General features: G+C 45.0%; 1 protein-coding gene across 1 annotated transcript; it reads left to right on the forward strand.

Annotated features, from left to right (window-relative positions):
- Nucleotides 1–1,156: 1,156 nt before the first annotated feature.
- On the forward strand, nt 1,157–11,710 carry FAM240A (family with sequence similarity 240 member A). The gene is made up of 3 exons (XM_014788405.2): nt 1,157–1,171; nt 7,669–7,814; nt 11,578–11,710. The coding sequence occupies exons 1-3, from the start codon at nt 1,157–1,159 to the stop codon at nt 11,708–11,710; spliced, it is 294 nt and encodes a 97-aa protein (XP_014643891.2).
- Nucleotides 11,711–18,260: the final 6,550 nt, after the last annotated feature.

The raw sequence follows: 18,260 nt of genomic DNA on the forward strand, positions 1-18,260 counted from the left end.
CTAGGTTTGTACCTTGTCTTTCATTCCCTTAACGATGTCTTTTGCAGAGTAAAACTTTTTAATTTTGATGAAGCCCAATTTATTTTTTCTTTTATGGATTGTGGTTTTGGTGTCATAGCTAAGAACTCTTTGCCTAACCCCAAGCCACAAAAAATTTCTCCTAAAATTTTTACAGTTTTACATTTTATATTAGCTCTATGATTCATTCTGAGTTAATTTTTGTATAAAGTGTGGGGTTTAGATCGAGGTTCTTTTTTTTTTTTTTTTTTGACATATTGGTATCCTGTTGTTCCAACACCATTTGTTGAAACATCTTTGATTTGTCTCTCCTATTGCCAACACCATGTCTTCATTCTTATAGCTTTATAGTAAATCTTAAAATTAGGTAGTGTGAATCCTTCAACTTTATTCATTTTCAAAAGTTTAAGTTGCTCTAGTCCTTTCACCTTTCCATATAAATTTTAGAATCAGTTTGTTTTTATCTATAAAACACCCAGCTGGGGTTTTTGTTGGAATTGCAATAAATCTATAGATTCATTTTGGGAGAATTGCTGTCTCTTCTATGTTGAGTCTTCCAATCCATTCCTCTCCATTTATTGAAGTTTTATTTCATTCATCAGCATTTTGCAGTTTTTGGCAAACATATTTTGTACCTATTTTGTTAGATTTGTACCTAAGTATTTCATTTTGGGAAGTTATTGCAAATGGTATTGTGTTTTTAATTTCAGTTTCCAATTGTTCATTGCTAGCATATATTAATTTTTGTGTATTGATCTCATATCCTGCATCCTTGCTAAACCCACTTATTAGCTCTAGGAATTTTATTTATTTATTTATTTTTTGCTGAGGAAGATTCGCCATGAGCTAACATCTGTGCCAATTTTCCTCTGCTTTATATGTGGGACACCACCACAGCATGGCTGGTGAGTGCAGTAGGTCCACACCCGGGATCCGAACCTGCGAACCTGGGCCACTGAAGCAGAGTATGCAGAACTTTAACCACTCGGCCACGGGGCCAGGCCCTCTCAGAATTTTTTTGTGGTTAGCTTTATGTGCACTTGAAAAGAATCTGTATTCTGCCCTCCTTGAGTGGAAAGATCTATAAATTACACTTAGATCTAGTTGGCTGATGATGTTGTTCAGTTTTTCTATATCTATGATGATTTTCTCCGTACTAGTTCTGCTGTTGGGGATCAGATCCACAGACGTGCAGCCCGGGGGCCAGCCTGGGCCCTCATAAGCAATCTTTAAGGAGTCTCTTTCCTGAGGTCCGCCCACCTCCGTGGTATCCTTGCTAATTTCCCATTCCCTGGACTCCCCTTCTTCAGTCCTTTGGCTAGAAACCTGGGGCTTTCGTTACCCGTCCTGCCGTGCACTTCCGGTGGCTGCACTGGCATCTGGGGTCAAGGGCCCAGAGGACTAAGAGAGAAAAAGCAGTGAGGGTCTGCTCCACCAAACAGGACCACAGCTCCTCCTCTCCGAGCAAGTTTTGCCGCCCTCAGGGTTTTGTGTCTCTGCAGGCCCTGTTGCCAGTCAACTCCATTGCCGCTACCATGCCTCCCTCACCTTGGTATTTCCTGGAGACCTGAGAGAATAGAGAAAAACAAGTAAGCCGGCCCGTGGCATAGCGGTTAAGTGAGGGCGCTCCGCTGCTGGCCGCCCAGATTCGCATCCTGGGCGTGCACCGACGCACCGCTTATCCAGCCATGCTGAGGCCGCGTCCCACATCACGTGGAGGAAGATCCGCACGGATGTTAGCTCAGGGCCAGTCTTCCTCAGCAAAAAGCAGAGGATTGGCATGGATGTTAGCTCAGGGCTGATCTTCCTCACAAAAATAATAATAATAAAATAAAATGGGCTGTTCTTTCAAAAAAACAAAAAGGAAAAACAAGTGATTTCCCTCATTCTCTGAGCATTAGGAGTCTCCTTCTTCCCTAGAACCGGATGACTTCTTGGAGATCTCTCTATCCATTGTCCCACTTCTGGGTTTCGGGTTGCCTTGAGTGTACACTGGGGATACCAGAGTTAAAAAGGAAAACTTCACACCCTTCAGTGCTAATTGGAATTCTGGTCTTCTCCAATCCACCTGCCACTGTTTCCTTTTCTGAGTCCTCAAGCAGCTGCCCTGTGCAGGCTGTCCAGGCTTTGCAGCTGCGTTCTTGGGAGAGTCAGAGCGGAGGGAGTGTCCTCCATTTCATCTGGAGCTGGAACCCTTCTGTTCTATTTCAAGCTGTGATCTTTATGAAGCCTTTTGAAATGTTGTGAAAAATAATCACAAAATAGTTGCTTTTATGAGGTGTTGGATGTGCAGGAAGTGCGTTGGCGGCGTGCATGGTCCACTGGTATATAATGAGCCACTCCAGCCAAGAATCATGAGAATAACCCGTAAAAGCCAAAATTCTTGTTTAAAAAAACCTCTCACATTCTTCAATTTGGGTTTAATACTCTGAGTAACCTGAGACTTGGGACATTAAATGGCTGGCACAGCATCAGGGCTCACAAGGGACAAACGTGCCTCTGTTTACTTGGCTCCCTGGGGGTTAGTTGGCCCCTCGTGCAGCAGAGATGCCTCACAGATGGGACAAGTTCAACACGTTTTGTTTAACTGAACTGATGTGAAGGTGTTACCTGCTGTCGTTCTCTTTAAGCACTAATTAATTTTGTGACGGAAAGTTCATCATTGTCATTGAAGTTATGGCTTCTCCTAGTTGGTGGTGATTGACGGGAAGCAGTAATACTAATTCTCTCAATAGAAGCACAATTTGGTGGATGGTATTCTTGGCTGAGGAGATGCAGAGGAACAGAGCCGTTTATTTATCAGGACAGTCCCCTGTGTTTCCAAAGGCTGTCCGGCTATTGATCTTTTCCTCATCACATCTCTGCAAGGAGAGCAGTTGTCCTCATGTAAGAAGCCAGGAAACCAAAACACGAATGCTCACAGAAACCTGCGTTACTGGGGAAGGAAGGGGCTAAACCCTAACAGTGAGGGGCTGACAGGGTCTCCCAGTAGATCAGAGCTGGGGAACTTGGATGGATCTCTAGTCCAAAAACAGAAGACATTTTTCTCTACTCTTATTGAGGCATAACTTACGTGTAATAAAATTCAGCTGTTGTAAATGTATAGTTTGATAAGTGTTGGCAATTGTATACAGCTGTGTAACCATCATAAGACACAAGATACAGAGCATTTCTGTAACCCTCAAGCCCCTCATGCCCCTTTGCAGTCAGTCCCCTCCCCCATCCCAATTCCAGGCCACCCCCACTGCTTCTGTTGCTGTACTTGGGCAGGGCTCTCATCGCAGGCCTTTGCACAGTCTGCTTCCTGTACCTGGGTGCTCCTACCCACTCATCCCACATGTCCCTTCCCCTGGGAAGCATCCTGAACCCCTCAGACCAGATCAGGTGACTCTCCTTGTGCCCCTCCGTCCCAGTTCCTGTCACAGGAAGTGCTGGTGCCTGTGACAAGTCTGTGTCCAGCTCACTTCCTGTTATACCTGAAGTCACCTGAGGGGGACCCTGTCTTATCCAGCCCTTGGGGGTGACGGGGGATAGAAGTATCAGACATCTTTTATTCCCTCTTTCCTGCTTTGTTTTTATATTTTCCTAAAAGAGTATTTCCAACGTTGTCATTAATTTTGTTTCCTTGAGGATACACAATTGGTGACAGCAGCTGCTACAGTTCTGCTCATATTGAGGACAATGACTGAAATAGGTTAAGAAGAAGACAGGGTAGTCTATCTAAAAGCAAAATGCATTTTTTCTTGAAGAAGATCTTGCTTGTTTTCGCCATTGCGTCACCAGCATTTTACAGCAGAACAGCTGGTTAGGTTGTAAACTAACACGATGGAGATGGGGGTGGAGACGGATGCGAAACTTCACTCCAGTGAGAACTCTGCTATTCCCTCTTCTTACACGTGTGGGACACCTTTCAATGAATGGGCGTGGTGAGGCTCATCTCTGATGCATCAGAGGTGAGATGATGTAAGGATGACATCAGTCAGAAGCTCTGACCAAATGCGCCTCTGGGCATGATCCCATATGGGACGATGTCTAGCCTAAGAACAGACTTCTGCCTATCGTCTAAGTGTTCCTAAATGGCACCCAGCAGACCAGGGACAAAGCTAGACGAATCTTAGCCACATATTCAGGCAGGCAAACATTCGATAGTATAATAAATAAGGAAATAATAAATAAGGAAAACTGACACTTTATTTGAGGTTGTCAATTACACTCTATTACCTTTGGCTAATGGTGCCCCTCTGCCAGACCACAGTCTGAGAAAATCAGAGGGCAGAGACCGAGCTCATCAGAGTCGGGCACACGGGGCGATGCTGCATACACATTTGTGTTAGGCATTTTCATGAACATGATCTGATTTAATCTTCATAACAATCCCATTTCACAGATGACAAAACTGAGGTGCAGAAGACATAAAGAAAGTCCCAAAGCTCTGAGGTGATGACAGGCGCACATTCCCCTTCGGGGTGCTCATCCCCGCCTCTCGCCCTCCTGCTTGTTGCTGTGAATCTGGGTCCTGAGAGTAAGCAGGGAGCAGGCAGGCAGGGCAGGGGCATCTGGGTGTCTGCTGCAGGCGAGGTGAGATTTCATGAATTTCGGATTCCAGGAGCTGCCAGGATGACAGAAGAGCAGCAAACAAGGGCAGCCCTTTTGCAGCCTAGGCACAGAGTATGGCTTGAGGAAGAGAGAGGCCCTGAGTCACTCTACAGCAAAAGAAGACAGTGAGAGAACTGGAGAGTGCAGGGCACCCTGAGGAGGGCTGGGAAGCAGAGGTGGGCATTTTCAGATGGTGCGGGAGGCCAGAGCGGGGCGTGGGGGTGGGAATACATCCTGAAGAGAGACATGCAATGCATTAAATTCACGGCTGCAAACTGATGGTCCGCAGGCTGAATTTGGCCCAAACTCCTCTTTCCTGTGGCCAGTGGAGTCTAAGAAAAAGTGTTTTGATGCTCCAGATTTGGGCATGAATGGACTCTGTGGTGTCCACATCCCTTGGCTCCCTGCCAGACACAGCTGCTTCACTCCCCTGTGATGCTCGCCTGGTCCGAGGGTGTTGGGTCTGCTATTCTGCCTTAACCGCTCCTGTTCTCTGTGACTCCCCTGGCCTGGAGCCCCAGGAGTTCAGCCCAAAAGGAGACTGAAGCAGGTGTAGCATGAGTGGTTTCCGCAGCTTGCTGCCTGCATTCTTTTGGGCCCACCCTGATGGGATTTTCAGCTTGGTGGGGAGGCCTCCCTTGTTTTCAGCAGTTCTCTGAACCTGGTTCCTAAGTCCGCAGCCTCAGCAGCCCTCAGACCCAAACACACACAGGGATCCAGACAAGCAACTGTGAAGCGCCCGACAGCGTGCACAGTCCACGTTCAGGCCCAGGCTTCTCTTTTCTTAAATAAGTTAAATGCTTCAGAGTAAAAATGAACCCGCTAATTTTTGTGGAAAAAAAAATCTAATGAGCACTTCCTTCCCAAAATTGTCTCTCCCCTGAATGCCAGAGACTTCTTATGAACTTGAAATTATCAGGATCAGGATCATTTTGTATTAAGGCATTCCAGTAAACAACCGTGCAGACGGGAGTGCTTTCCTTTGCGCCGCACCCCCCCCCACCGTGAGGACCACGTTCCACAGTGACACGTGCCTGCCAGGTCCACTGGGGCCAGTAGGCAGGCAAGGTGACTGGAGGGTGCCCCCTCACACTGTCCCTACAGACTTCCCCTCAATGCCTGAAGCACTGCCAAAGCCCTGCTGGCCACTTCCAGGCCAGCTCTTCAGGATAAGGATAACCTAGGAGAGCATTTATTCAAATCAACAAATAGTTATTGAGCGCCACTACATGCTTTAAGATCTTTAAACAAAACCTAGGATAGTCCCTATTTCCAAAGAAATCTGCTTCGGGGTGAGGGGCTTGCTGCAAAGTTAGTCATATCTCTGCTCACCAGCTGTATGACCTTGATAAAGTCAAATTGCTACTGCTGAAGCTCAACTTTCTTCCTTGCAAAATGGAAAAATAGTACCTACTCTGCAAGATGGCTGTGACTGTGACATCCCTATGCTCAGCCCTCATCACCTCAGTCTCCCTGGGGCCAGCTCTGGACACAGACATGACCATAGCATAAGAGGAGAGAATCAAAGACTGTGTGCCTTGGCTGCACGTTAGAATCACAGGGGAGCTTTAAAAAATCCTGATGCCCAGGCCACGCCCCAGGCTGATGGAATCAGACACCCCGGGGATGGAGCCCCGGCGTCAGCTTTTTGTAAAGCTCTCAAAGTGATTCCAACGAGCAGCCAAGGTCAACAGCCACTGATCCAGAAGGAAAGGGAAGAGAAGCGGAATTATTTCATCTGTATAGAAAGAAAGTTGGGGAGGTTATTATGACTACTTATCATTAATTATAGTATTACGCCCATATAATTTGAGGTTTAAGAACTACAAAAGTTGTATTTATTCAGAACATTATAAATTGCAAAACACCTTCACATTCGTGATCAAATTTATTCTTCAGAGAAAATTAAAACTGAGGAAACTGAGGCCTGGAGAATTTAATGACAAGCAGAAGGTACATCAAGTTGGTGGACAAACAGGTCTGGAGTAAATGTCTGCGTTCAAACCCCTCTCTCCTCCCACCCTGCCCCACCACCAGGGTCAGTCCCTCTGAGAGCAGTGATCCATACCTTCACACTAAATTTCGGACCCACGTGTCCAGATGCCCCTGCAGGACTGCCCTCTTGGGTGTTAGCGTCAAGCAGCTCTGTCCAGCGATGCTCAAGGCCACTCCCACAGGCCCTCCTCTCTAGGGTTTCCCATCTTTGCACAGGCACAGCCACTGGAGTCTCCACTGACACCCCACACCTTCATTTACCACATGGAGTTGAGCACCTCCAGAATACCTTGTGAATGCGTCCACTTTTCAGTATCCTGGCCCCTACCACCCCGTCACAGCTTCTCCCTGGGCAGTTCCAATAGCCCACCAACTCCTTTCCCAGCACCCACTCTTGTGCTCCTGTCTGCTGGACACACTGAGGTCTGGGAGTTGGGCAGAGTTTCATCATGTAAAAAAGTGAGCATTCTTGAGTGTCTGACATGTATAATTCCATACACAAGTGCACGTGCACACATGCACGCACGCACCTCAAAGCTGCTTGTTCTGGGTGTGTCACACACTAGGACCCTTTTCTGTGACAATCCCCTTTAGTAAAAGGCTTGAAAACATTCAGAAATATGCAAACTGCCTTCTCCCAGTTACATTCGTGGGACCACAGGCAAGTTCTGTACCTCCTCAAACGCCTCACCTATAAGATGAGGAAGGTAACGCCCACTCATGGGATGTTGTGATGATTAAATGAACTGATGGCGTAAAATGCCTGGCACACTCTACTTGCCGATAAAAGTTGAGAGGCCGTTCTTCTGTGAGGAGGAAGGAGGGCCAGAGGTATTTTCCAGGTGCCTGTGACATGCCGCGCTCCACAGGGGAGCTCTGCGGTCCCATCACTGCATCCCGACAACAAGCATGAGGTGATGTTGTAATCCCCCCAGTGAGGTTCTGTGGCTGGCCAGGGTCCCCCTCAGGTCAACGGCAGGGTCTGATTCAGACAGTCTGTACCATCCAGAGTCCGAGGGAGCGTGTTCCATGGGGTTCGTCTGACACTTTCTTTCTCAGGGGATGAACAACCAGTACGCCCGCCGGGAGGTCTTCTGCCGGAACACCTGCCGCGAGCTCAGACGCTTCTGGGAAAGGGAGATCGGCAAACAGACTTACTACCGCGAGTCAGAGGAACACCGCTTGGGGAGAAGTGCCCTGAGAAAGTAGGTGGCTTCTTCGTCTATTTTTTCATTAACTACTTTTCAAAAATAGACTTTATTTTTTAGAGTAGTTTTGGGTTCACAGTAGAACTCAGCAGAAAGTAGAGAGTCCCATATACCCCTCCCTCCGTGCACAACCTCCCCCACTGTCAACATCCCCCACCATGAACCTACATTGACACATCGTTATCACCCTTGTTTGTTTATTTTTAAAGCAAAATTGATTTCCCCAGAAGAATGCCAGTTGGGCATCTTAGAGCACGTAGTTATCTTAATTTTCCATGCATATGTTCCTGCCACCATATATAGTTATGGGCGGTAATTTTCTTTTTTGCTAGGAAAGAGTCACCCTGAGCTAACATCTGTTGCCAATCTTCCTCTCTCTCTCTTTTTTCCCTCCCCAAAGCCCAGTATAGTTGTATATTCTAGTTGTAAGTCCTTCTAGTTCTTCTATGAAAGCCGCTGCCACAGCATGGCTACTGACAGACGAGTGGTGTGGTTCTGTGCCCGGGAACCCAACCTGGGCCACCAAAGCAGAGCATGCTGAACTTTAACCACTAGGCCACCAGGCCGCTATACCACCATCTATAGTTATGGGCAGTAATTTTAAAAATTCTTCTAAGTTAAAAAATGTACACTCTAATTCTTATCTTTATGAACAGAATAATCTCTCCTGTCACCATGTCTAGCGCATGAGGGTTACACTAAGTTTGGGGAGTGGGTCAGCAGAGGTGTCCGTGAAAAGCAATCAAGCAAAGGAGACAGTGACCAATTCTCAGCGCTCGTTTAGGTAAAGACACAGGACAGCCCGCGTGTTCAGGGAGGAGGGCTGATGGGCTCTCGCCCTCTAGTGTGCATCCCTGTTGTAGCCGGCGAGTCCACTGGGTGGAGAGCAGTAACTCACATGAGAGACCAGGGTCGCCGTCACGTGGAAACAGTGGCAGCTCACCACTGCCACACACACTGCCACTCGGTTGCTGTGGGGAGCCACCCATAGGCCGCAGTGAGGGCCAGGCCTGTCTGGGTTCTCTGTCCCCTCGTGGCACAGCTCAGCTGCTGTCTGTTCACCGAGGCCACAGCTTGTGCATGTTGGGGCAGGTGTGTGCTGACTGGACAGCAGTGTGACTCCATTCTGTCAGGCCATGGTTGCTGGGCTGAGAGCATGCATTAATTCACATGACAAACTCACTGTTGTCTTCCAGCCCCCCGAGCCCTAGAGGGGAGCTCAGCCTCTTCCACATATAGAGACCTGCTCAGCCACGTTCCTGGCCACAGGCAAGAAAAAGCAGGTCGTCCTACCTGCTGAAGCATCGTGTTACGGTATCTTGTCCAGAGATTCTCAGAGAAGCTGAGTCAGTCGTTTCTGCCATCCCTGCCATCTTCCTTCCCCCAGGCTAGGCCACTCAGCATGCTGCACACCAGGGTCCAGAGTGAGTTCTGTGCCATGCGTGTTTCCCTGGGGAGCACACAGAAGGCCTCAGGTGGAGTGAAGCTGGCCTGAGCAAGACACAGAAACCAAAAGCCTGGAAGTGAGGTCCAAGCCAAGGGGTGAGCCTATTCTGGCTCTGGAACAAACTGTGCAGTTTGTTAAAGCATTAAAATATATGTCTGTGCATATAACAGAAGACTGCTGGAAATAGGCTCTCTGGTTGGTGGGATGGCAAGACTTCAACTTATTATTTATCCCCCGTTCTCACCCCTCTTCTGATATGAACCCGGGAGCCTGGCTCCAGAGGGTCTCTGCTCTTGACACTACTCCGTCTAGTCCCTTCACAAAACGGAGAAGATAGTCCCAGCTCAATAGGTTGTTCTGAGGCTTGAATAAGAAAATGAGCCTAAAGCACCCTGGGTGGTGTGTGGCCCCGGGTCAGGGCTCAGAAATGTCTGTTCCACCACCACCCCCACCCCCCGTCCTCCGCACTCCCACTCAATCCAGGATCCATCGAATGTAGCAGCAGCAAGATGCCAAAGGAAGAGCCCCGGCCTTTGGGTCTCTGGGTGAGTTAGCAAAGCTCCCCGTGCCTCAGTTTCCTCCTTGTTATTTTTATCATAGAGAAACTAAGAAACTAAGAGAAATAGGGGGAATGTTGGGGAGTTACTGCCTTTTATTAGTGGGGAGCAGTTGGTTGATAGTGTTGTTCAAGTGTTCTATGTTCTTATTGATTTCTTGTCTACTTGTTTTATTGATGGCTGAAATATGAATACTGAAATCTTCAACTATAATTGCGGATTTGTGTATTTCTCCTTACAGTTCTATCATATTTTGTTTCCTGTATTTCAAAGCTCTGTTATTACTTAAATGTTTAGGATTGTTATAGCCCCTTGATGAATTGACCCCTTTATTGCAAAATGACCCTCTTTCTCTTGCGTAATATTCTCTGCTATGAAATCTACCTTGTCTGATGCTAATATAGCCACTCCAGCTTTCTTTGATTGGGGTTAAGATGGAATATTTTTCCATCTTTTTACTTTTAACCTATTTGTGTCTTCACATTTAAAGTGATTTTCTTGTAAGCAGCATATATTTGGATATTGTTTTTTATCCAATTTGACAATCTTTGCATTTTAATTGGATTCTTTACATCATTAATATTGATTGGTATGATTGAGTTAAATCTTCTATCTTGCTGTTCATCTCCTATTTCTCTCACCTGACCTTTATTCCCTTTCTTTTTCTGCCTTCTTTTGGATTAAATTTTTTTTTCTGATTCCATTTTACCTCCTCTGTTGGCTTTTTAACTATATTTCTTTGTGTTATTTTAGTGGTTGCCTTAGGATTTATATTTATATCCTTAAATTATCACAGTCCACTTTCAAGTGATACATCATGTTCTGTAGAGTGTGAGAACCTTACAGTGTATAGTCCCATTTCTCCCCTCCTGGCCTTTGTGCTAGTATACAAAGTATAATTTGACTTCCACATATGTTATAGACTCCACATTACATCAGTAACAGTTTTGCTTTCAACTATTGATTATGTTTTAAAGAATTTTATTTTTTATTATTTTTTTTGTGTGAGGAAGATCAGCCTTGTGCTAACATCTGCCAATCCTCCTCTTTTTTTTCTTTTTTGCTGAGGAAGACTGGCCCTGGGCTAACATCCGTGCCCATATTCCTCCACTTTATATGGGACACCGCCACAGCATGGCTTGCCAAGCGGTGCATTGGTGTGCGCCCGGGATCCGAACGGGTGAACCCCGGGCCACCACAGCAGAGTGCGTGCACTTAACTGCTTGCATCACCGGGCCAGCCCCTAAAGAATTTTAAATAGTAAGAAAAAAATTATTAATATGTACCCACACAATTATCATTTCAGGCGCTCTTCATTCCATTTCATAGATCCAGATTTCCATCTGGTCTCATTTTCCTTCTGCTTAAAGGACTTCCTTTAACATGTTATTAGTGACAGTCTGCTGGTGATGAATTCTGAGTTTTTGCATGTCTGAAAACATCTTTATTTCACCTCTGTTTTTGAAAGATACCTTTGCTGAATGAACAATTCTAGATTGACAGGGGTTTTTTTCCCTGTACTTGAAAGATATTGCACTTTCAAAGGAACATTCAGAGGATTAAGATTAGAATACTTTGAACAGAAGTGAGAGTTAAAATATGTATATATTTAAATTTACAAATCCTTTGCATACCTTTTAAAACCTAAACACACATACACACAAACACCTTCAGAGAAAAAAGGAAGGAAGCTTCCCTGAACCAAGAGCCATGGAGATGAACACTCCATTTGTGTGCGTTTTGTTTCTATTTTCAGGCTCAGAGAAGAATGGAAGCAGAAACTGGAAACAAAGCTGAGACTGCGGAACAATCCAGATGAGACTGAAAAGCGGGCCAGTGTTGGCCGAGAGCTTCTTGCTTCATTGACACAGGAGAATACAAACCACTGAGGTCACTCTGCTTGGAGAAATCAGTGCAAATCCCTGAGCCCCTTTGCCATTCCACACAGACCTCATGCCACTGTTTCCCTCACCTATGAGGGGATTTACACATAAATCCTTCCCCAGGGCTAAATGAGAATTATTAGCCAAGTCAATCCTTTCTGCATGGGGGCCAGGATATTATCCCACTTGTCTCTAAAGATGAGATTATTTAATATCAAAATTCCATGCAGCATACTTTATTTCCATATAATTATCTTTTAATTTTGAAATCCAAATATTGTAAATTCTAAGCACACTGGGGGGATGATCTTCATGGTCATGCTTTAAACGCTGCATAGTAGTTTTGCTCCATGTTTCTCCTAGGAAACAGTTTCATGTAATCCTATCTCTTGTTTTCTTTTGATGAAAAGAGAAATGCACCTATCTGCAGAAATAAAGATGTTGTCAATAGTCATTAAAAGAAGGTTTGCAAATAAGTTGATCTAATATTATTTTTTCTTTATATGAATTTAATTGGCTTTTGCAAAAACATGTTTACCTAGAACCTTTCAATAAGATCAGGATAATTTTAATAAAACTTGGTTGTCTTGCCAGTGTGCATACTCTTCATTTTACTGATTTATTTTAAATCTCCTCAAGTTTGCACTGGTTAGCTCTCTGTCAGTTCAGCTAAAGTATATCTGACCACCCCAACAAAGTGTTTGCCACATAGATTCTGGACATTGAAATGTCACTATCACTCCCCAGCCATCTCTCAGGTCCCCAGTATAGGATTTCTGCTTTCAAAAGTGCAAATTGTAACTGGGTCTAGAGCAACAGTTTCCAGCCATGGCAAGGGAGCAGAGATGCGTGTTGTAAAGTACTCGATGCTTGTAGGTAGCACCTGCAAGGCCTTACATACACAGGGGCAATGTTACAGGGAGACACACAGAGCAAGGCAGAGGCAATTCTGGACAGTAGCAAGTATGGTATTCCAGCCTGTAAATTCCCTGATGTGCCATAAAGTGCTTCCATCCACGTCCCAGAGCCCAGACGACTTCATCAGGGCGATGGGAGCCACCAGGAGGCAAGAAGTGTAGAGAGATAATTTCCCGAGGTCCCATACTTATATGATCCAGGAAACAGGGCTCAGAGCCCTCCCTCCTGCTATGATCCCTCATTCAGTCTGGGATTCAGTTCAACTAATAAACGATGAATTCCAGCTGAGTTCATTTGAGAGCATTTTGATGAAAGAGGAATTTTTGTTAGATATAAGAGGAAAACAGGAATTAAATAGAGGGAGAAGAGATGATAGGGCTTGCAGGCTGAGAGGCTCCCGGAAACAAAGGCCCACCATCATGAGCTGTAAAACGCTGCTGCTGGAATCTAAATGCAGTAGAGTGAGGCAGAAAATGCAGGGGAAGATTCGTTGTTCATTTACTAGTTCACCACACACCAGGCACTGTGCCAGACAACTGGAATACAGCAGAAAAGACCAGAAGCACTGGCTCTGGAGGGTACAGTCTAGGGAAGATGGCAGAAAAGTCAAGGCAATTAAGTGTGAGGGGCTTTAATGCTGGAAGCCACAGCAGGCAAAGGTGCACACCCCGTATGGGGACCCATTCTGGCCTAGGGAGGGCTTCTTAAGAACAGGCTAGTTAAGCCCAAGTAAGCATGATCCAGGTAAAGGTGAGATTCAGGGCTCACGGGTTCTGGGTGCCTTGAGAGAATATATTCAACAAAGCTAGATTGGAAATGAGGAGAATGTGTAGCAAGAGCTGAATCTGCAGAAATCAGCATACAGGGCCTTTGGGGCTGAAAGTTTGAGCTTTTCCCAATGGCACAGGAAGCCCCTTAAGGATGTTAGCCAGGGGAGTGCTAGCTACAATGGCCATGGTTCTGGAGGGTTACCCTGCACTGAAAGGTGGGAGGACAGAGGTGGGAAGTCCAGCTAGAAGCTTCTGCAGATGATTCCCGAGAAGGGGGAAGGCCTACATTGAGGCCTTGGTGCCCTGGCAGCAAGGACTGGGAAAGAAAGGGGGAGAGAAGGATAAGTCCCCTTTTTTTCACAGTACTGCAGGCTGGAAGTCCAAGATCAAGGTGCCAGCATGGTTGGTTTCCAGTGAGAGCTATTTCTTGGCTTGTAGATGGCCACCTTCTCACTGTGTCCTCATATGGCAGGGGGATAGAGAGAGAGAGAGAGAAAGCTCTCTAGTGTCTTGTTATAAAGGCATTAATCCCATCATTAATCCCACAAGGGCCCCACCCTCATGACCTCATCTAAACGTAATTATCTCTCAAAGTCCTCATCTCCAAATATCATCACATTGGAAGTTAGGGCTTCAAGATATGAATTTGCAGAACGGGAAGGGATGACACACAGTTCAGTCTATAGCAGAAAGGGATGCTTTAAATCTGTGTATCAAATCCTAGACACATCCCTGGACACATCCCATTTATAAAACAGACCAGGATCAACACAGTGAAAACTTTGAGAGCTGAACTATGGTGTGGAACATTGTCCAGCTTTCCAATTGGCCTCTGGGTAGCTCATAAGCCCCAGACCACAAAAGCAGTGCAAAGGCTTTGAAAAGTAATTGACATTTAAAACATAGCCCACAAAAGTGGGCCAGGACATGGTTTCTGGACATAAATAGATTGACTGCCTGCTAAAATAGATATGTAAAAAGGAGACTCTCATAACCTTGTACTCAAAATGTCCGGGATATAATCTAAAATTACTCATACCCAGAGCCAAGAAAATCTTAAGTCCAACGAGAAAGGATAATCGACAGACACTAGTAGTGACATGACACAGATGTTTGGAATTATCTAACAAGGATTTTAAAACAGTTATAAAAATGTTCCAACGAGGAATTACAAGCACTCTATAAGCAAATGGAAAATGTAAAAAAAAAACTCAGCAAAGAAGTAAAAGATGTAAAGAAGAAACAAATGGAAATTTTGGAAATGAAAAATACAATAACCAAAGTAAAGGAACAAATGACAAAAATAACACTGGATAAGTTTAACAGCAGAATGAAAAACAATTAAGAAAGAATCAGTGAACTTGCAGATAGTTAATAAAACTATCTAATTTGAACAACGAAGAGAAAATAGTTTTGTTTTTTTTAAAAGGAACGAAGTCTCAGGACCTGTGGGACAGTAACAAAAGATCTAAACTTTGTGTCATTGGAGTCTCAAAAGGAGAGGAGAAAGCATGGGCTGAAAAATATTTGAAGAAATAATAGTTGAAAACTTCCCAATTTGGCAAAAGACATAAACTTACAGATTCAAAAAGCTGAGAGACTCCCAAACAAGATAAACCTAGAGAAATCCATATAAAGTTACGGTACAGTCAAACTTCTGAAAACTAAAGAAAAAAATCTTTAAATCAGACAGAGAGAAATGATGCATTACCTATAACATAACAACAATTCAAATGACAGCAGAATCTCATCAGAAATCATGAGCGCTAAAAGGAAGTGGCATAACATTTCTCCAGTGCTCAGAGAAAAGAACTATCAACCCAGGATTCCATATCCAGTGAAAATAACTTTCAGGAATAAAGGTGAAATAAAGATGGTCTTAAAGGAAGGAAAACTAAGAGAATTTGTCACTGCCAGACCTACTTTAAAAAATTGCTTCAGGAAGTTCAGCAAATGAGGCTGTTCTTTAGAGACAGGGCCTCCCACATCACCTGTAAAGCCTGCCGGGACCCGAGGCCCCAGATGTCGGGCAACGCTCTAGAATGCCAAGTTGCACCCCTGGGGAAAGTATCAATCTGAGAGGTTTGGTGTGGTGGGCTGGTTACAGGGAGGAGAGCACCCAAGAGTCCACTCATCTCAGGGACAAAATTCTGCAGATAAACCTCTCCCAGTTCCATTTCAAGGGGACCCAATAACCTAGGCTCTCCAGAGCAGCCCTGATTTCAGACGTGCCACCAATATCTGATCTTGTGTTGAAATGTTAGTGAAGAAATGTGGTCACCACAACTATCCTCCAAGAACATACCAGGCCTTTCTCATCGCTCTCAGATTCACTCTTCCAGGTGAGTAAGTAGTCCTGTGCACTCACTGGATAAAAGGGCTAGTGACCTGGAGAAGCCCCTGGACGGGATAGCATATATTTCACAGGGACCAGGGAGCTGGTGCTGTTTGTCTTGAAACCACAAAGCACCTACTGTATTGGGCTAACTTTCCATATAATATAAATATACAGAAAGAGAATTCTACTATGCGTAAATCTAGCGAGGTAAACTTCGTCACCTTCGTCATGCAAGATCTGAGCTTCTGTTTCTTCCTCTTTAAAATACAGTTAATGATAGTACCTTCCTCATAAGCACATTGGCTGACAGTAAGTTGTATAGGCAAATAGATGGTGTAAATGGTGGTATAAACAACTGAATAGACTGCTAAGCTTCTAAGAATGATGATAATTTTTAGTGTTATAAAAAGATTCAAACGAGTGCATTTAGAGGCTTCTTCTACATTTAAACTTTCAAGATCAAAGCATTTTTTCTTCTAAGAGGGTTTTTGCAGAAAGCTTCTCCACCCCCACCTCCAACTTCTCATTCTCTTCCAGTCTCATTGTCTCCACATATGGTGCCCCATTTACCCAGGTACTCAGACTAAATTCTAGTCCCCTCCAACTCCCCTCTTTCCCTTAAACCTCTCATCTAAGCCACTCACCCATCCTGCCCGTTTCACCTTCAAAACGTCAGTTTCACCTTCCACAGTTTATAAGGTTTAGAATCAAACCCTGACAGCCTAGTTCAAGGGTGACAGTAATTTTAACACAATTAAAATCTATCATCTTTATACTGTTTAATTTATAAGAGAAGGTCAGAATCTCCCGTTTAAAGAGAAGGCGAGAGTTTCCCATCCTCCCCAAGCTCACTTCCTCCAGGCTGTTGCCACTCCATTTCCAGGAGCAATGTCTTACTTAGGATAGGTGCAAGGGAGCTGGGTTGGTGGGTTGTAGAAAGTCACTCTGGAAGCTCGGTAGAAGTGGTACTTTTAAAATGGAGTTTAATATGGAGAAGGAATTCTATTCCCAGGTCACTGCCTAGATGTTCTAGAATACTACCTCCTCGGGACACTTTTTAGATACTGTAAAAATGGGTATCTCAGGGCCTGTTTTGATGTCTGTCTGGTCTTCTAAACGGGGGAATAGAGACTTGGCAGAAATCTTGGCTGCTTCCCTGCTGGTCTCCAGTGCAAAGTATACGACCCATCAGGGAGAATGATGAACTCATGGCCAAGGGGGTGATGAGTGAGAGGAAGAGGTTTTGGACTTGGAGATCCCATTTCCATGGGGAAGGGTTTTATTATGGGTGTGTTGACAGGTGAAATGGTTTGCCAATGTCCTGTCTCTGAGTACTAAAAACCGATGTCTACCTTTTGAAATCCCCAAGCATCGCTGACTTCTTGGGGCCCTATCCTATTCCCAAGCTGAATCTGTACTGAGGAGATTTTTATTGATTGGTGTGTTTTGGTTACAAATGTTTTAGATGCTTCTTGTAAAGCACATAAATACAAACAGAATGAAATTACTCTTTTAGGACATAAAGTCAAATTTTCAGGTCCACCTATAAGGATATAACTCATCAGTTTTAAAGCTCCCATGGAATTCTCTTGTAGGAAAAACATGTTTCTATAGAATCTGGTTTAGTTTCTGGAAAAAAACAGATGCATAACATAGGATAGTTTGTTCAAGGTCGGAAAAGAGCCTTAGAAGATGAATCAGGCCTTGAAGCTCAGCTCTCAATTCATTCTGCCCCATTGGTTTGGTGTCCTCTGGGGTCTGAATAGTCCTAGTTGTTGCTCCTTGAGAAACTCGACTCCCTGGAGATGAGCAGACTCTGCTTCCTTTTCTCTAACCTGTAGAAGGGTCACCAGGATCAAGTGTCTACTGGGTTGGAGGCTAGCTAGGGGAGAACTTGAGAAACGCGATGGTGGAGACCACGCAAGAAAAGTTCCAGCTGCATGGGCTGGCTGTGGGGAAAGGGTAAGGTAAGTTGGGGCAGGCAGGAAGACCCAGGACCCACCTCAGAGGGCCCAGAGGCTGAATGTGAAGGCAGAAACTTTGGCTGCCTTGGCATCCAGTACAGCCCTAGGGTCTGGAACAACACTCATAATGTTATGAGACACAAAACGTATCTGTTGGATGAAGGAATGGAGGGTTTGCATGTGGCACAAGCAGGTTGCTTGATGAGAAAATCCTAAATAATACCCCATTCGAGCAGGCTGAGGAGACTGAATAGATGTCACTCAAGGCTTATTTCCTCCCCTTTCAGCAGAGAGCTAGCTCAGCTTGTCTGAGTCAACATAAAACAGGCTGATGGCAGTTGCTAAGCTTCAGAGGCTACTCCTCTTCACAAGGCCACTTCCTGACCAGGAAGCTTTCAGTATTTCATAATTGTCCAAATGTTTCCATTTGGCCTATAAATGAAGGGCATTACAGGGCTCTGGTGCTTCTGCAACCTTCCCACAGTGTGCCAGTCCAGCTGTGCCAGGCCTGAGTCCACCTCCTGGTGTGTTCTGCAGCTTCTCTGCTTGTAGTTTCTCCCTAATAA

This window comes from Ceratotherium simum, chromosome 5 (assembly GCF_057802395.1).
Source record: "Ceratotherium simum simum isolate JZ-2026a chromosome 5, ASM5780239v1, whole genome shotgun sequence".
Lineage (NCBI taxonomy): Eukaryota > Metazoa > Chordata > Mammalia > Perissodactyla > Rhinocerotidae > Ceratotherium > Ceratotherium simum.

Coding starts and splice junctions, on each gene's coding strand:
- FAM240A (XM_014788405.2), top strand. Junction 7,815..11,577: donor GGGAGAAGTGCCCTGAGAAA/GTAGGTGGCTTC, acceptor TTCTATTTTCAG/GCTCAGAGAAGAATGGAAGC.